The sequence below is a fragment of the Phyllopteryx taeniolatus genome, chromosome 22 (genome assembly GCF_024500385.1).
Source record: "Phyllopteryx taeniolatus isolate TA_2022b chromosome 22, UOR_Ptae_1.2, whole genome shotgun sequence".
Lineage (NCBI taxonomy): Eukaryota > Metazoa > Chordata > Actinopteri > Syngnathiformes > Syngnathidae > Phyllopteryx > Phyllopteryx taeniolatus.
In genome coordinates, this window is record NC_084523.1 from 3616844 (window position 1) to 3635770 (window position 18927).

Genomic DNA, 18927 nt, shown 5'->3' on the forward strand with positions numbered 1-18927 from the left:
GTTAAAATAGAGTGTTTAGATCTCTTTCGTTCATTTCAATAACATAACCACTACAAAAGCATACATATTTAACTGAGTTTCCAACTATATACAGCAGGAAAAACTGCAAACGGTGTATTTTTAAAAAAATACGCGACTGCAGTATGTCAGCAAATAACATTACAATCAAATATGCCACCCGTGCAATGAAATAGTCTCAAAGTTCTTTCTCTAGGTTGACACACCTCTAACTTCCTTGGTGGTCTGAACAAATAGCACTCCTAACCTCAGCCATATGCTGCCTTGCAAGCAACACTAAGAAATACTCTCCAGTGAATGCAGCATCACACATTCAGGTGTTTTTATTTTGTTTACATATGTGCAAAACATTGCTTCCTTGAAAGCACATAATACAAAAACCTGGCATAACTGAACTGGCAGGGCTGCAACATTCCCATACATGACAGATGTTAAGCAAAAATAATGTAATCTGTTTATATACAATTTACAAAATATAAAATATTTTTATACAAACGTTTATATTCATCTATTTTATTTAACTGAAGCAGTTTCCTAAAAGCACAAGCCTTCATATAGATGCTTGTACCTTTTTGTCAGAATGTCCTCTTTTACATTCACTTGTTGCACATTTCAGGAGTCTTTCATTCCAAAGGTGTCGACTCTGTGAGGTAGAAGTATTATTTTAAAAATATTTGGTAATCTCTTCATGGAAAAACAGGAGCAAAAAGTTGCTTAGTCTCTCAGCTAACAGCTTGTTCCGCTCTGAGAAACAACGTCCATGCTGTTGCTGTCAAACGGCTGTTCGTAAACATTGTGGCTCTGCTCCGATCCCGAGTCCTTGTTGCAGTTGTTCTCCTCGCGGTCCGAGTCCACATCGGGAGCAGTGTAAGGGTTCTCGTGGAGACTATTACCAGTACACGCTGCTGGAGGTGGGCCGTATCCAGAGTGCAAGTCCTGCTGACGCCTCCAGGGAGATTTCCCAAATGTGCCTAGATAAGAGAAGTGAGTCCGTGAGACCCAGGTCGGACACCTTTAGGATGGTCTTGTTTTTCACTTGTTGACTGTAGGAATTAGGTAAATTATGACTCACAAGACCTACCCATGAAGCCGTTGTAAGGAGGGGGACATTCATTAGCTCGGCTGTAGTTGGCTGCTTCTGCTTCCTCCATGGATGGGCAGCGGCTGTTCTGGTGGTTAGAAGGGCCAAGATGGAGGCCGGCATTAGGGAGCTGCATCAGGATCGTAGAGGAGCAAAGGTCAAAGGGCTCTGAGAGGAGGTAGTCCATTCTTTTGGTCAGGCTTCCACTGTAGGTCTCAGCGCAAACTGGTCTTGGGTCAACAGAACACCCTGATGACAAGAAAAGAGATGTTACTCAGTGAAGCGTCGAACTTAATACATATTGTGGTGTAGATATATAATTTAAACCCATGCAGACCTGTGTAGACCTCAGACAGTTCAGTGGGGTAGAGATCTCGGCGAAGCAGTGTGCTTATTGGACCTTGGTAATGGCAGAGCAAAGGGTCAATGGATGCCGCTTCCATTTCAGCTTCACTTCCTGTGTCCAGCTGACAAAGACCTGTACAGAAGACAATCCTGTCAGGAACATGGAGAGACTTAAGCGTGTTATGGTTTAAAGTAAACGAAGGGTATTGCACCATTCATATCTTTAGGCTGCAGGTAGAAGCCGCTAATGGATGACGCCATGTACTGATGGCTACTACCGCTCTCAGATGGGATGTAGCCGTCCTGGCGGTCTGCAAGCGTACCTTGAGAGGAGAGGTAACTTGGGATGTCTGCTGGCAGGTTGGTCTCATCTGTTGCACAAGTAAATCAGTCTTGGTCACCGCAATCTGTTATACACTACTCACAAAAAGTTAGGGATATTCAGCTTTCAGGTTAACAGATGTTTGATCCAGGAATCAATGAATTTTATATACATCTTGAAATTCCAACTGAAAGCCCAATGGTCTTAACTTTTTGTGTGGAGTGTATGTCTGCTTGCTTTTAAAGAAAAGACGATAGCGCTCACCTGTGTTGGTAACACTGCAGTCCTCATTACGCCTACGGGTGTGGTAGATGATCACCACCCAAACTAGCGAGGTGCCCACTACGCAGCACACCACAGCTATAATGACGATGCCCACTGTCGTCCAACCATCGTCATCCGAGCCCGTTCCGCCAATGATCCCAACTCCGACCCCTCCTTGCACTCCGGAGTCGCAATTGGGGTTAGGTATGACAGACAGCCTGATGTTTCCCCTTTCAGTGCCCAGAGCGTTGGACATCTCGCAGGTGTACTTCCCGACATCCGCCTCAGCGGCGTCCACAATGATGAGGAGCTGATTGGCGGCGGCGAAGAAATGGCGCTCGGTCACCACCAATGGGCAGTCGTCTTTGGTCCAATTCAGTCTCGGTGCGGGGCTTCCGCCGGCTATGCATTGGAGGACGGCAGTCTCACCCTTAGCGACTGTTCGATCCATGAGGGGCCGGAGGAAAGAGGGCGTTTCTGTCAAAAGGGATGGAAAATAAATGTGATGATGATGATAATGATAAACCATTTCAAAACACGGACATCCTTTCTTCTGCATATGGTCTCACCTAAAACTGTTAGCGTAGCATTGGCAGAAATGGCCCCAGCAATGTTCTGAGCCGTGCAGCTGTAAACACCAATGTCCTCTGTCTTGACATCAACAATGAAGAACACGTCGTCCTCCGGCATCACATGCATTCGGCGTTCGCGGGCGGCGGGGAAGTCTGTGCCTCCATCCTTCTGCCAGGCAATTTGAGGTGACGGATGACCCACTGCGGCGCACTCTAGCCTGGCGGTTGCTCCGGCACGGATACTCAGGTCCATTGGCATCTTGGTGAAGGAAGGAAGCACTGGAAACAGAAGTTTATATTTAAATCAGATTCTTGGTGTACTTTGGATTTACACTATTCAAATTCCTACCAAGCAGTACATTTTGGCCTGGATAAGTATACCTCACATGATAACTTACTATTAACAGTGAGCCTGGCCTTGGTGGAGTAAGAGGATCCAAAGTGGTTGGAGATGACGCACTGGTATTTTCCCTCACTGGAGAATTGCACGTCATGCAGCTGCAGGGTGGTTGTATACTCCGTCACCTCAGTCTCGCCACCGGAACCTCCCTGTACTCTCAAGTGAGCTTGGTTGTGGATCTCAGCGTCGTTAAGGACCTCATTGTCTTTCTTCCAGGCGAACGTCATAGGTGAGTCACTGGAGCTCGCGGCCGAGCAGACGAACGTCACGTTAGCTCCTTTCAGAGCTGACTGGGTCTCTGGCTGTATGGTGATCTGAGGCTTTGGCAAATCATCTGCGTAGGAAAGAGGGATTTTATTTTGCTGTATTAATACTCGGGTTTGTAATCTGGTTTTTAATATGAGACGACGCAAATGAGGCTCTCAGGGGGAGAAAAGAGCAACTGGCAAAGCGGAAAGGTTAGTATATTTCCATCAGGTTGCCTTCATTGCTCTCGTTTGCTCATCCAGGAGTCAGGGGAAAATATTGAACAATCTGGGTCAGTTCATAAATGGAAAAGGGGTTGTATAAATGGCTGTTTTTGAGGCGTGACGGCATGTGGCTCTCCAGTGTAAACGCATCGCTCACCGCACACGAACTCCTCGGAGCCGACGGCAAACACGCTTCTGCCCTTCAGCATCTGCGGGTGGGCGCAGCTGGCATTAATGCAGGGGAGGAAGGTTTGTTCTGCCACCCAGACTGGGAGCCACTTGAGCTGGCAGTCGCACAGCAAGCTGGAGGTGTTTAGACGCCTGTCAGGGGGTGAGAAAAAAACCTAATTATTTAATTTGTGTGGAATTCACTGCAAATGGGCTGGTTACCAATGATTTAATTAAGTTTATTAAAAGGGAAAGGAGAATGAAACCAGAACAAAAACTTACAGCTCTTGTAGATTCTTCATCTGAGAGAAAGCATTTGCTTGGATGGACATGATAGCGTTATTGCTCAAGTCTCTGTAGAGAAAAGCAGGAGGTTAGGTTCGAAGCTGAAAGGTGTGCAGAAATAAAAAAGCCCAAAGGAATGGCCGCGGCCATAGCGAGTGACTCCATCATACTGTAAACTTCATTTAACGTCTGAACTCCAGACCAATAAAACTATAGGCAGGAGCTTCCAGTGTTAATCAACTTTTGGCTGCTCAGAGCAATGGCTGCAAAAAAAACTCAATCAAATGCAGCTGTTGTACACGCAGACATTGGTAATCAATACAGAATGGCAACCTTGCAACGATACAAAAGTCGACTCGCTCTCTTGGTTCTGTTTTTGGAAACAATGCGAGTGACTCACAGGTGCTGTAATGCATCAAGGCCAGAGAAGGACTTCTTGGTCACTGAACGAATTTGGTTTCCTTGAAGAAATCTGTGCAAGAAATGGGAAATACCAATTAATTTCACATTTTTCCCAAATCAAAACCTTCAAGTTGAACAATCATAGTGGATTGATTCTAAACTTACATTTTCTTCAGTTTGTCCAATGCTGAGAAGGGCCCGTTCATGTCCTCTATGGTCCAGGAGATTTCGTTATTTTGGAGATCCCTTTTTTAGAAGAGCGAGACAAAAAACACATTGTTGAAAAATTCCACGCTTTAAGAAACTTAAATAATATAATAAAATATAAAAATGAATGTGAAAGGAGCGAGATTAGTTCAATTACTTAAAAAAATGTAGTTGTGGTTTTGTGGCTGTAGCTTCAAAAACAGTGTCAGTACATGTGTATATGGATTGTAACTGTGAATACATTTGTTGCATTAAAGCGACTGATTAATTCACTGTTAATCAAAACCGGTCAACGGTGGTCCAATTCCTGATGAAAACTGCTCCCCTGTCTTATCTTTCAACATAGCAAAGTCATTGTGGTAGTTGCTTATCCTTTCAAAAACAGACAAAAATCAAAGAATGTGTGACTGTTCTGTTTTTCCTTCTCTAAAAGTCCAAGAATGGCCAAGAAAAGTTGCATCCCTTTCCCACTCAGTGATCAACATAGAAGGTTTGTGTGTGGTTTTAGCGTGTAGTGGGTGTAGGTTGCCCTGAAGCAATGTGTGTCAACCAAGATGCACACCTGCCCTATGGTGACCCTAGCAGTGCAACTCACATTTGGTTCCAGTTAAAAAATCTCAACCAGACGAACGTTAAGAAGTTCCTCTATGGGAAAGGAGGTGGTGGGGGGGGTGGGTGGATGGATGTGGGAGGGCATTGGGGGTGTTTTGAGGTCAGGGGTTGTGCCTCTTGGAGGTTTTTTTTTATGTATATGGAGAGACCTCAACACGGTAATCTAGTTCACATCCCCAAAACAAATCAGGCAGGATATTTCCACTCAGGCATAGAATTGATGGTGGTGTTTGGAAGGAGGTGGGGAGGGGGGTTGTGGGCCAAGGGGCAACAAGTAACTGATTTGAAAACTTGCATTGCAACATTGGGTGTTAGGTTTGCACCAATTGCAGGGAGCTGATAAACTTAAAAAAAAAAAAAAAAAAAAAGTCCTTGCTTTTGCTAAAGGGAAAGTTTTAGCAGAGTTTGGATTTTATTCGGACGAATATTGTATTAAAAAGTATTCAATGCAAATCTCTCACTCACAATGTCTGCAGGCTGGAGAGGCCTCGGAATGCTCCGTCGGCGATGAAACTAACACGGTTATTCCCAATGTTAAGCTCATCGAGCAGGCTGAGTCCAACAAAGCTGAATTCTTCCAGTCGAGACAGGTGGTTAGAAGAGAGGATGCTGCAGGGAAAAAATGAAGACACGAACATAAGAACAGTAGCACATTTATCTGTCCATCCAATTAAAAATGACGCACTAACTATCTCTTAAATTACATAAACAAAACTGTAATTCCAATAAATCCCATCAGCTGGCCTATTACGGTACAGTATAATATATTACTGTTACTTCATAATAAGCCTATTTGCTTTTATCAACTCGTATTTTATGCGAGTAGGAGGACATCAAAGTTCGCAACAGTGTTTTTTTCTTCATAGGAGGGTAGGCCGAGAGCAAATCAGATAGCTGGGTATGTTCCCAGCCGGCTGGCGGCATGTTTACTTGCCGGATTGTGATAACAGTGAGTGAAAAGAGAGGAAGGGGGAAAAAAAGGACAACCACCACCTCTCAGTGTAAAAAAAAAAATAAAAGCCCCAGAGACTGCTGCTATAAACACGAGTCACAACAAAGGAAATGTAATCTCGAGCAATCCAATTCAGTAATATTGCCTCATAGTTTGGGAAAGTGACTGATTGGCTTGGTAGTGGAGGACAAAAAGTAGGTTTAAAAAGTGACATTAATTTTTTGGTGGCATTTTGTTTGCGACTGAGTGGCAAAACAAAAGAGACAGTGCTTTGTTTGTGTGTATTTTTGCATTTGCGCGGTTCTTGGCGTCAGGAGGAGCTACAGTGTGAGGAAGGGCAGGCGGGGGTGCCAGGGAGGAGGAGAGGCCAGCGCAGAGAAGTGTTGGGAGTTCAGAGAGTGAATGGAAAGTGAGGAGGGAATAACAGAAGGAGGGTAGGAGGAGGGGGAGTTAAACGAGGGGCCGGACTCACAGCTCGCTGAGTTTCTGGCAGAACTCCCAGGCGTCAGGCCGGATCCTGCTGATGGCATTGTAGCCGAGGTGGAGCTGCTGCAGAGTCAGCAGGCCATACAGCCAGCCCTTGCTCACCTCCGTCAGGTTGTTGTAGTCCAGCTGCCTGCGGGACCACACACACAAAACTCAGTTTTTTACACTTGGAAGATTGGAAGAACAGAATCCAGATTTGTTGAAGCACTTACAGGACTTCCATATTGCTGAGGCCCCAGAAGGCCCCGTCCATTAAGCGACTCAGACCATTCCTCTGCATCTTCAGAGAGCGAAGAGCGTGCAAACCGTGGAACGTCAAGCCTTCCACCCTGCGCACTCGATTCCTGCTTAGCTCTCTGAAACACACAGCAACACACACTTAAACAAAATAAAATAACGCCTTAATAACGTAACAAAATAATACAATTAAAAAGCATAACAGTTCATCCATCCATCCATTTTCAACACCGCTTATCCTGGTTAGGGTCACGGGGCGCTGCAGCCGTTCCCAGTTGACTTCGGGCGAAAGGCGGACTGCACCCTGAACTGGTCGCCAGTCAGCCGCAGGGCACACATATAGACACGGAAAACCATTCGCACTCGCATCGTCACTGAGTGGGAACTGAACCCACGCCGCCCGCACCGAAGTCAGGAAAGTGTACCACTACACCATCAGTGACTGCATAACAGTTCAACAAATTTATTTTAAGTGAAACCTTATCAAGTTTTAAATATTTTTAACACTCAAGTCTTTCATTGAAGACCCAACTCATTCAAAGATGAACAAAAATGCACCCCAATCCAAAAATACAAATGATTCTAGAATCATCTGTGCATGTGATGGAAGAATGCACAGTGCGTGTAGATATATATTCAACAGTACTTGGATGAAATCAGGTTGTTTTTTTAAAGTCAGGATTATGCTAAAAAGAACAACAACTATATTTAAGTTAAGAGGCAACCTTCAATTTTGTAAATTGAAGGTTGCTTTCAATTTACAAAATTAATTCCCATGGAAAGTTTCCAACTTTGACAATTCCCATAATTTGCAACCTTATATATATATATATGTGTGTGTGTCAAGTAAAAAAAAAAAAAAAAAGTAGCTCACAGGTGTTGCAGGTTGGGTAGCTGGAAGAGTTTGGCTGGGATGGAGGAGAGACGGTTGCGGTTGAGTCGGAGAATCTGAAGACTGCTGGACAGATTGGTGAAGCAGCCTGTCTCCAGTGAGGAGATGCGATTGTTGTTCAGGAACCTGAGCGGAAGAAATGTGTCAGAAATGTTAGTACCAACATGATAAATTGGATAGGGAACATTTAAAAAATCTAAACCAGAGATGGGGTTTCAGAATACAGTGTTGTTGGATATTTAAATGATGAATAGTGATGTAAAAATCCATGTCTATGTGCAAAGACTCACAGGTTCTTCAGAGGCAGTGTGGGGAAGGAGTTGGCCTTGATTTCCACAATGTTGTTGTTGCTGAGGTCGAGCGTTTCCAGGGCAAGGAAAGGCCTGAGCTGCTCCGTAGCGATCTTGGAGAACCTGTTGTTTGCTCTGAAAATACAGAGACCATCGCTCCAATAAATGACAGAAATACTGTGTATTTGACTTGCGGCGTGCACCCAGCTCACGTTGCCCCATACGCAAACAGTGGAGTTCCTCAATTAGCTGGTGGTTATTAACAAAAATGACAAGCCGTCACAGGCAATGCAAAAGCTTACCACCCAAGGTGACATTTTCAGCAAATTACCCAATGTGATCAATGCCGTAGAGCCAAACACCTGTTCTGTTTAGTGATGTGTTATTTTGTTTATAAGGTAATTACCAACAAGGTATTAAAAAAAGTAACCTGCCAATTACTTGGCTGATGAATACCATTCCCTCAGTGAAAGCATGCCTTGGCAGAGGCCAGCAATTTCCTGAGTTGCACGCCTCCTAAATTGCAGTGCAGGGACTGCTTAGTTATAAACAGGGGCTGTACAGTGCCCTCTTTGTGCATCGCACTCTGCTGCAGAAAGGGTAAGGGGGAGGCAGGAATTCCCTCCAATGCACCAGACTACAGGCTTCGTTTTCAGTATTCATTGCGTTGCTTGCAGCCGCTCTTCGTCCCCTCCTCCAGATACACCTTACTGACCAGAGTGCTGTTAGTTTTTCTGATCCCGTTTTTCCGCTAAAGCAAGAAAATTCAGGGCAGTTTTATAACGTCGCTTTAATTCGGGATGTGGTGTTGTTAATATTTTGTTGTGGGAATATTTAATATTGTGTGACCTACAGGACCGAACGCTCCATATGAGCGGTAACAAGGGAGAAGTGCATTAATTTGCTTTACACATCTTAGGAAAGGTCTGAATGCTTACCATAGCTTTTCATTGTCAACAATTGTTCTGTAACACATTTAGCACCATGTCATTGGTGTACCAACGCCATCGGTAGAGTACCAACGGTTGCTTGCTTAATTTGTGCATTAACTCAGCAGTAAATATTAATTTAAAGGAAAGCAATATGGAAAGGTTGAGATGTTGAAAATAGTACTGTAATACAAGAAGAAGAAGAAGAATCATCTTTTATTGTCATGAACATGCATGCATGCACACGAAATTTGTTCTCTGCATTTAACCCATCACAGTGAACACATACACATGTTAGTGTGTATGTGCTACACACTGGAGCAGGGGGCAGCTGAAGCGCCCGGGGAGCATTTCGGGGTATCAGTGTCTTGCTCAAGGACACCACAGCCGTGAGTCCGGGGGATGTTGGCGGATGGTCCAGTCGGGGTTTTGAACCTAGGTCCCCCACGGTGGCAGGCGATGATCTTAACCATTGGGAGCATTCCTGGTAATCCTGACATGCAGTTTTGCTCTCAGAGCTTCTTGTCATAATCGAGGGAGCCAGTTGTAACAAGGGCTTGGGATGCCAATAAGTGATTAAAACTACATTCTATTTATCTTACATTTTATATTCATTGGAATGGTCTTGTCTTTCGGTAACGGTATGATATAAACACACAGAGGGGAGGATTTTCAGCAGGCAAACAAGGAGCCGGGATGGATGGCTGCCCGGAGAATTTGGCTGGACTGTGGGGCGACGGTGGAATAAAACCCACCAGAGCATGTCTCTCCCCTCTGAGTCTGAATTGGAGCATGGAGCCCAGTGAAGACAAGCTGGTGGTTGGCAACATGTGGGGGAGCAAGATAGCTGCTCCAACAGCATGACTAAAGATGCATTGGAGATTAGGAATTGCATATGTTGTATAGTACTTGAACGCAAACCGGCTAGGATTCCTAAGGTCGTATCCTAAGTAAGTCGTATCCTGATATAAAATGGCACACTTTAAAAAAATAAAAATAAATTTCAAAAAAAAAGGGGGGGGGGGGGGGATCATTGTCAGCAATAAAATTGCACAGGCACCTTCTTTGTTGGGAGATTTGCAAAGGGCTTTGCACACACCACAGCCCCCGGCTCCTAAACAAAAGCGCCACACACCACCTGTATCTCGGTTTTCATGTTCCCTTGACTGGCCGCTGAGAGAAGGGGGCTCGAGAGAACCAGCCTTTCCAGTTTCTCTCTCGGGGTTATCTGAGTCCTTCCTGCCTTAATCAAAAGGATGCTAACCCTTTTTATGTAAAACACAGTCCTTTGAGTTCAAACAAGTACACTTTGAATGTGTTAATCGTTGTTGTTATCAGACACTAGGAAGTCAATAACAACTGGGGGTACCTTTTGCATTGACTACACACTGTAAACTGAGGCAAGTTGAAGCAATAGCATACGTTGCTACCAGGAGCATAACTTCCTTGGTATTACTCACATTATAACTTCAAGTGATAAAATATGCCAATAAAACTTTACTGGGCTTCAACTACCATCAAGCCTCTCACTTGTACAAGTTGCTGGGAGCTCTTTAAAACTGAGATTGCTTTTGCTAAAACTGTCCTATGATTGTGTGCGTGTGTGTGCATGCGTGAAACGTGTGGTGGTGCAGTGTGTGTGTGTGTGTGTGTGTGTATTTGGTATTTCATATTGGAAGAAGAACTGAGTTTTGAGGAGTCATCTGACGACTCGCGCTCGCTGCAGTGGCGCCTATAATGAAAACCAGGACTTTCCGTCAAAATGTTCATCTCTGCGTGTATCTCACACCAATCGATGCTCGGCTTTACAGTTTTAGGAATTTGAAATTGCAAATGCTCAGAGAGGCTCGTTGAAGGTGAATGAGTTTTACATGAATAGGAATGATGAGGGTTATTATGAGGGTCTCATCGTGAAGTATTTTCCTTTTTCCATGTCAAGAGTACCGACCCTCCTGAACTTCTAATCAGACCTGGGATCTACAGGTCATTTGTTGCAACACGGTCTTGGGGATTTAGTCGCGGTGGGGTAGACCACGTCCATAAATTCCTGGGAAATTGTTCAATTAATTTAGATGATCACGACTCAATTACTACCAGCTGCAGGGTTATTGCCGTTTGTTTTTCCTCGAAGCTGCGAGGTCAAGGATGTCGACGAGAGCTGCCGCTATGTCTGACTGGCTGTTTGAATAGGTGGTATTTGATACCCTGAGGTCTTTTTTCCCCCCCTTTACTACCCTTTCAGCTCTGAGAAATTGAAGTAGGGAGAGAAATTCAGGAAAAATGTTCGACTGGAGAGAGAGGGAGGATAAAAAAGTGCAATCTAAAGAAGGATGTCACGCAACACAGGCGGTAAGAATGCCAGTGAGAGATTTTTTTTTTTTTTGCTTTTGCTTTGTGGCCACTCTTGCACTTCATTTTGCTTTCAACACATTTGAAAAGAATTACTGTATGTTCCTGCCACCGCCAGATGCTAACAGTTTGGATTCACAATACAGGCTCATTTGCAGGCACAATAAGCAATGTTCAAGGTCAACAGTGTTGTTTTAAATGCACACAGCCGACAAACAAGGCTCCGTCCATCGACTTTGCATGGTCAATGGTGGTCTGGAGCCTCTCTCTGCTGTCTTTGGGTGAGAGGCGGGGTACACCCTGGACTGGTCCCCAGCCAATCACAGAGTACATATAGACATACAATCATTCACAGTGACACCTATGGACAATTTAGAGACATTATTGGACCTAACAGGAAAAGCAGAAGCAGTGATTTGAACCACAAAGATCAGAACTGTGAGTCGTTTCCTGAAAGAAGCCTGAAATACTGGCCATCCTGTCTGTCTGTCTGTTGTCTTGGATGAAAACGTATAGCTGGAGGTGACCCTTGGGCAATAAATAAGAAAACAAATTGAGAAGTGAACGCCCCACGCCTTCGTGTCGGGGCTTGATGAGGCGTACTCCTCATCAAGCCAGGAGACGGATACATTCTTCCAAAATAACTTTACGGCGGTTGGTTTGGTGAGACATGCCAAAGAAAGGAAAGATTGTTGAGGTTTCACACAATAGTATCGCCTGTTGTCGAGAAAGCACGTACTGGTTTCTCTTGGTGAGAACATTTGATAGAGAGTGGAAAAAGGTCCAACAGCACACTGAACTGCAGTATGTTTGTTTGGATGCTTGTAATGAAAATAATTTCATCCAGAATAGCCACCGTGACTGATTGCCATCTTTCTTTCAGGTTAAAAATACATCAGCAGCAGGAGCCACGAAACAAAACATTTCCATTGGCATTTGTTTTTCACCATGTGACCTGTCTGGGTCCAGCTGCCATGTCTGCGACTGCCCAGTCTGGGAACCAGCTCAGGCAAAAAGGTTCGCACCCTCCCCTGGGAAGCCGGCACTACTGTACATCAGGCAGCATTGACAACCGGACAAGTACCAGAGTACACCCCACAAAAGCCCTCTTGAAAGATTTACTTACAGAACCAATGTTGTGATGTTTGACGCGTACGGTCCCAAATCAGGCACTGTGTCCAGTTCATTGTGGTTCAGCTTGCTGTGAGAGGGGAAAAAAGAACACAGTTAAAAATACAGCTCGGCGTGGCTAAGACAGTGACAGAAGTTTTGTGTTTATTCTAGGACGCTCCAAGCACCAGCCACCACACTTACATTTCATTCAGATGTTGCAGTTTGGAAAACAAAGTGCTGTCGAGCACCTGCAATTTGTTATGGCTCAGGTCCCTGGGAAGGGGGGGAGAGAAGAAAAATAAGGGAAAAGTATACACCATGGGCCATATTACTCAGGCGCTACACAAATGTAATTACACTTCGCGTTAACATTGCAAACACAGAAGTAGGCTTATCACAATAATTGCTATATTGTTCGATAATAAAATGTACACGGAACGTCGGCAGACTGGTACACTCTTGCCGCTGTTGGCTCCGTCCACTACTCCACAGCCTTGCTCCGTGTGCAGTGCGTAGATTTACACAACAGAGACACTTAAGGGAAAGTTAACTGTTTGTTGTCTATTTCAGGCCCAGGGGGATTCATATTACAGAGTAAAGAAAAAGAATTTAATAGCAAAGCAAGAAAGGAAATAACAACAATACTGATTCAAAAGCAATAAAATAAATAGTAAAAAAAAAAAATTATAAGGGCGGGGCTTATTTTTCATGATTTTTAGAGGCATTGCAAAACCCACAATATTATTGTTTAGTGATAGATTTTGGGAAAATATAGTGTCTTTAAAAAATTATCGTCACAGGCCTACACAATAGACATCTCCAAGAAAATAGTTCCACATAGTCCACATAGTCTTTTTGTATGAATGCTAATGCTATTCTGCCAAAAAATACCTTCAAACCTGCATGGAGTAAGACAAAACATGTTCAGGACTTTATAAATATTGCTAGTTGGTTCCTTTTTTGGGCACGGTGGCCGACTGGTTAGAGCGTCAGCCTCACAGTTCTGAGGACCCGGGTTCAATCCCTGTGTGGAGTTTGCATGTTCTCCCCGTGCCTGCGTGGGTTTTCTCCGGGCACACCGGTTTCCTCCCACATCCCAAAAACATGCATTCATTGGAGACTCTAAATTGCCCGTAGGCATGACTGTGAGTGCGAATGGTTGTTTGTTTCTATGTGCCCTGCGATTGGCTGGCAACCAGTTCAGGGTGTACCCCGCCTCCTGCCCGATGACAGCTGGGATAGGCTCCAGCACGCCCGCGACCCTAGTGAGGAGAAGCGGCTCAGAAAATGGATGGATGGATGGGTTCCTTTTTTGAGTGATACGTTGCGTCCAATTGGACTGTTCCGGTGTCATCACTATACTGCTCGAAGCCCATCGGGGGTGTACTTGCATATGTTACTATTCTCAGGAAACTGCCATTAAAAAGCAAAGAGTGGACAATATGCAAGCAAATGATTGTTTTGACGTGTTTTATATGACTCCCAAATGCCTAACAAAACTCACAGCTTTTTCACATTTAAGCCCAAGAAGTAGTAAAAAGGCTTAATGCTGCTCATGTTTTTCCTTTTGTCTTTCTGACATAAGAGAGAAAGCACACGCCAAACAGCTCGCCTCATCTCGAGGCCTGTGCTGACACATCTGGCCAAAAGCAACAAACGGATCCGTTACTCAGGGACGACTTTTCCCTCACGAGCTGAAGGGAAGTCCAAACCTGGCGATGGATTTGGACTCTGGGGCTGGAGTCGAGGTTTTAGTACTGGCCGGGACTACTTGTCTCTTTCGAGTTGTATCCAGGCTCTGATTGATACAATAGTTTAAAGTAATGTGCCTTCAATAAAAGCTGAAAAAGGTGTGCAGTAAGCTGTCTGGAAAGCAAGTCAGGCCACCTGGTTGCCATTTTTAGCTTTGAATTACGTTCCATGAGATCTTGATTTTGGCCGGGACCTCTTTTGGAGCTCAAATCCATCCCAGCCTAACTTGAGCTGTGCTTGGCCACGTCTCAGAAAGGGTGCGATGCGAGTCTTGCTTTTTTGTGGCCTTGTTTTGAAGAGGCACCTGAAAACCGGTGTGAGGAGTCTGCCAAGCGGGCCCTTGTGAGCTATAAAGCCATGGAGTTATTGACGCGGCTGCACACGATCAACGCTGTGGTGCCAGACCCCCTTTTTTTCTTTAAACCTCCTCCCCATGCTGCCTTCCTCATCTGGAATCCATCAAGTTACACTGGGAGGAGGGGAGGAACCCGGTAACGTATTCACAATGTCGGGAAAAAGTTACACTTTCATGGTTTTGTAACACCTCTGCTGAAATTTCAGGTGACCTGGTTTTCGTGTTTTACTTTTGCTGTTAAATAGAACCACTCGTTTAGCCTTTCAAAGAATGCAGCTATGTGCGTTGTTGTTGTTTTAGTTCCAGTACTGGGGACCATATGGGAAAGGTGTCCTATCACGAGGCCTAGATAAACCCCGAGTAGCTCCGACACTTCCACTTCCCTCACAAAGCAGGGCGGGAGTACGGCGAGATAACACTACATATACAGGCCACGGCCTGCATAATATGTGAGAACGTGCAACTCGACCTTCTTATCAGGAGCTGAAAAGTGAATGAAGGAGTTACACCTCAGCTGAAAGAGCTGTTATTAATGTTTGTGGATGGAGATAACACTGACACATGGCAGCAGCAAATCCAAGGGACCAAACAGAAATTTACAACAGGGTGATATATGCTGCTTTACTCAAATTGCTAATAATTCACATTTTTGCTTCTGTATGGCCATAATTATACATTTTAGTTGAATGCTGCCTTGTTGTTTGGTAGAAAAGTTAATTGAATCTCATTTCGCAATGACCATGATGTCAGTTGTCTGGAAGCTATTGCTGATTAATCATGCCTAAAACGGGATTGAGGCAAATTGGGGTGCACTTGTGAGCTGCGATCAGCAGAGGCGCTGTTGAGTAAACTAGTTAGTGGTCTACAGAAGGGCAACATGTCAGCATCTTAAATTAATATAAAACTATTTTTAAAAAGAGCAATTGGTTCGCCCAATAGTCAAATCTAATCAGTACTTGTTACTATCCATTAGTTTTTTTCAAAAGTTTTATCTGGATTAAAATTGTTGTGTGCTTATACAGTATCAGTGCCATCTTGAAATGGCAATGAAAAGACATTTTCATGTTGCAATTGTTATTACAAAAGTGGTCTTAAATCACCCATCAAAACAAAACAACAAAACTAGTAGAGTTCAGTACTATTTTGATATGATCATGCCACAAGTAAATGCGAGGATGGCAATGCATGTCACCACTCACTGTTGAATATGGTATTGAAGTCTATCAAGGGATTAGGGCATCTTGACTGTGTTGTAATGTAACCTCCCACGTTTCCATGGCTTCTTTTTACTCCTGTTGCCTCCTTTCGCTTTCTCCTCCCCTCCGCCTCCCCTTTTATTGCAAACTAATCCGACATGCCCCTCCTTAATCAGTACCATGGCTCTGGTGTTGCTAATTCAGCAGAAATAATGGGGTGCTGGAAAACAAAGGGCCCCGCCAGTAAAAGGGTTTTAAGATGTGCTGGAGAGCCACTCGTAAATTAGCATGCCAGAGTGAAAAGAGTTTTCCCCCAATGTAGAATGTCGTCCCCCCACACACACACATTTTCTTTGGAAGGCCAGTCTTGATTACCAGGCGGCCTCGGCCTGTTTTCTCTGGCAAACGTAAAAGTTTCCAGAGCAGTGACTCCTCAACATTAAGAATTCAAATGTAGGATCTTTGTGAACAAGGCCTCGAATCAAATGTAACCAAATGTGGGCTAATAAAAATGATCTGGCTTTACGCAGATCAATAAAAAAAAAAAAAAGTCCAGTATGAATTATTGTCTGTAAAGTAGAGCACGGCATAGAGCGTCCCAGTAAACTATTGTTTGCTATTTTGGCTGCTTCCAAGCGGACAAATGAGAAACAGATAGCGCTGTAGGTGGAAACACTCAATCTGATTTATGTTGTGAGAATGACACATGACAGCTGATTTTTTTACAAAGTTTAATCCCAATTTAAAACTTGTTAATAACACTGGTTCTACACTCTTTTCACTTTAACCTTCTTTATAACCATAATAATAATAAACCAACAGACACTGAGGGGATTAGTTTACAATGATTCACCCTACACAAAGGCACATTGATGTGTAAAAAAAAAAAAAAAAAAAACTTCTTTGGCCCCCAGGAGCTCCACTTACTGCTGTGAGGGACATACATAAATAAACCCCTTTTAAAAATAGATTAATGAGAGGTTTAAAAAGATGTGCAGAGAGTACAAGTTTAAAAACCAGAGCAACATAAAGGGGAAAAAAATCACCAGTCTTTGCAATGTGGTTTACAAGCCAGCCACTTTTCACTGGGAGAGGAATGTGGATCAAATCAGTGCCAAGCTCTCCCTCCACTGCTCATTTAAGTGTAAAACTCATTGTAAAAAGGGGGTGTTAACGCAAGAAAATGAGGAAAATTGATAAACTTACAGTTGAACCGTCCACTCCGGGAGAGAGTGCGGGACTTGTCCCCTTTTCAGACGACTGCAGTCCACTAGATCCCCAAAACAAGCGCACGGAGCGGGACACGTCCTTGTGTTCGCTCCAACCCCGCTATGTGTACCCCAAAACAGCAAGAAAAGGACCAGGGAACCCGCAGAAGTGCCTGGCTGCATGGAGGAAAACATTTTTACTTTCCCCCGTCCAACACAAAAGACACCTCAGAAGTGTTTTTTTTTTTTTTTTTTTGCTTGCGCAACAAATCCCCCAAAGCGTGAGAGAAATCCAAAATGTGACGATGCTGGGGGACACAAAGTAGATCCTTTTAAATCCTCTTCCGTGTTGTTGTGCCGGTCATAATGGTGAATAGTGAAAGAAAAGCGATGGTCTCGCACTTGATCATTCCTCCCGTCCAACTTTTTCCGAGTGAGCGCTCCTCTCTGCTTGCTGTTGCACTATGTGGACTGAGGGTCCCAAGAGCCGCATGAACGCTCAGAAGAGGTATGCGGGGGGCGGAGCCCAAGGCCGTGGGGGTTGTGGGTAGTGTAGTCCAAAACTCGCTCCTCGATACCAGCCATCAAAAAGCGATGGATGGATGGATTGTTTTGGATAAGAACACACTTATTGCAAATCATATTTGTTTATCATTTTAAAAATACAATCAAAAATAGGGACGTCCGTTACCTTTTTTTTTTTTTTTTAATTTATTTTTTTTAACACCGATACGAGTACGTGGGAGTATTCACTCTTGAGTACTCACCGATACAGAGTACAGATACCACTAGTACTTTTGATAAAATTTCAATTAACACAATGGCAGACCATTGCATAACCTACTTCGAAATTTGGAATAACAGCTCGAAGCACTTCCTTCTCGCTCGGGTAAATGGGGAAGGGGAACTTAATAAAGCACCCGTAGGAACTTTAAACATCTATGATGTTGTTGTTTTTTAACACAAGGTGTCACCACTGAGCACAGCACTGACCAAAGATGACAATAGCCAATGTATAGGCTTTGTTCCTGTTTACATATTGTATCATATTTGTATAAATAAATGATGACCATACACTAACCTTTGTCTGAAGACAAGAGCCACAAAGATTATTATTATGTTTTTTTTTGCTAGTCCAGGTTCAAACAATCCTGTCATCAACCAGTTGTTTTGCTAGTTATTGCAGCATAAACCGGAAGCCCGTTTACCTGTTTCCCGGGCTTACTCACGTAATGTTCCGCATTGCGGATTGTGAACAAAGACCCTACTTTCTTTCTGACGCGCATGATGATTCACCGATGTGTCATAGCACTGCAGTGTACCACCAACTACTGACGAGGAGGACTTACTTGAAGTCAGATTTTATTGCGGTATCCGCAGCCTTCACAAGTACCCGATATCTCGAACTCAGGCCGGTATCGTCCCGATACCGACACCTGGGATTGCCCATATCCCCTGTTACTTGCCCATCCCTAAAAAAAAATTAATATATATATATAAATATATATATATATGTGATAAAGAAGAACAATGGAAGTCTATTAATACATTGAATCAATTCAGTTTAATATCAAACTTTTTAAAAATGTATTCTATTCATTATCTTAATTTCTTATTAAATTCTCAATGAAATTAAAAAGAAAACATTAGAAATTAAACTGCACAGAATTAATCAAATTTACAACCTTATTATAGCGATAAAGTCCATAACAGAAGCCTTAATTGATATTCAGTCCTTGAAAACATACATTTACAATGTAAAACGGTGTGTGCTCTGTTTAATTTCCACATTAAAAGGCCCCTTCACAAGGATATTCACTCCCGGATGGATGCGGAGTCCCCCTCCCGGGTGAAGTGTCCGACAGTTTCGTGTTAACCAAGGTCAAATATTCACTCTTTGCGGGCATTTCCTCTTCACTGGGAGGACGCAACCACCATTCGTCTCTTGACACGTGGACGCAAGTGTGACAAACCGTGATGGCAACTGATTAAAACTTGAATTGAGTTAGTATTGGGTTCTGT

The 18927-nt window shown here is 43.7% G+C and overlaps 1 protein-coding gene across 4 annotated transcripts; it reads right to left on the bottom strand.

The window, feature by feature from the left end:
* Nucleotides 1-325: 325 nt before the first annotated feature.
* On the bottom strand, nucleotides 326-17380 carry lrig3 (leucine-rich repeats and immunoglobulin-like domains 3). Of its 4 annotated transcripts, none has more exons than XM_061761842.1 (19): nucleotides 16904-17379; nucleotides 12596-12667; nucleotides 12408-12482; nucleotides 8004-8138; nucleotides 7696-7839; nucleotides 6797-6940; nucleotides 6571-6714; nucleotides 5612-5755; nucleotides 4493-4573; nucleotides 4326-4397; nucleotides 3923-3994; nucleotides 3630-3793; nucleotides 3001-3336; nucleotides 2600-2881; nucleotides 2031-2507; nucleotides 1768-1815; nucleotides 1437-1577; nucleotides 1091-1348; nucleotides 326-989 (listed from the first exon to the last, which is right to left on the bottom strand). In XM_061761842.1, the coding sequence occupies exons 1-19, from the start codon at nucleotides 17098-17100 to the stop codon at nucleotides 745-747; spliced, it is 3231 nt and encodes a 1076-aa protein (XP_061617826.1). In that variant the 5' UTR covers nucleotides 17101-17379; the 3' UTR covers nucleotides 326-744. The 4 variants fall into 4 exon arrangements, 3 of the variants coding, with proteins under 3 accessions (XP_061617826.1, XP_061617824.1, XP_061617825.1); XM_061761840.1 differs by having other exon boundaries at nucleotides 1657-1815; nucleotides 16904-17378; XM_061761841.1 differs by having other exon boundaries at nucleotides 1100-1348; nucleotides 1657-1815; nucleotides 16904-17377.
* Between the last annotated feature and the right edge of the window lie 1547 nt (nucleotides 17381-18927).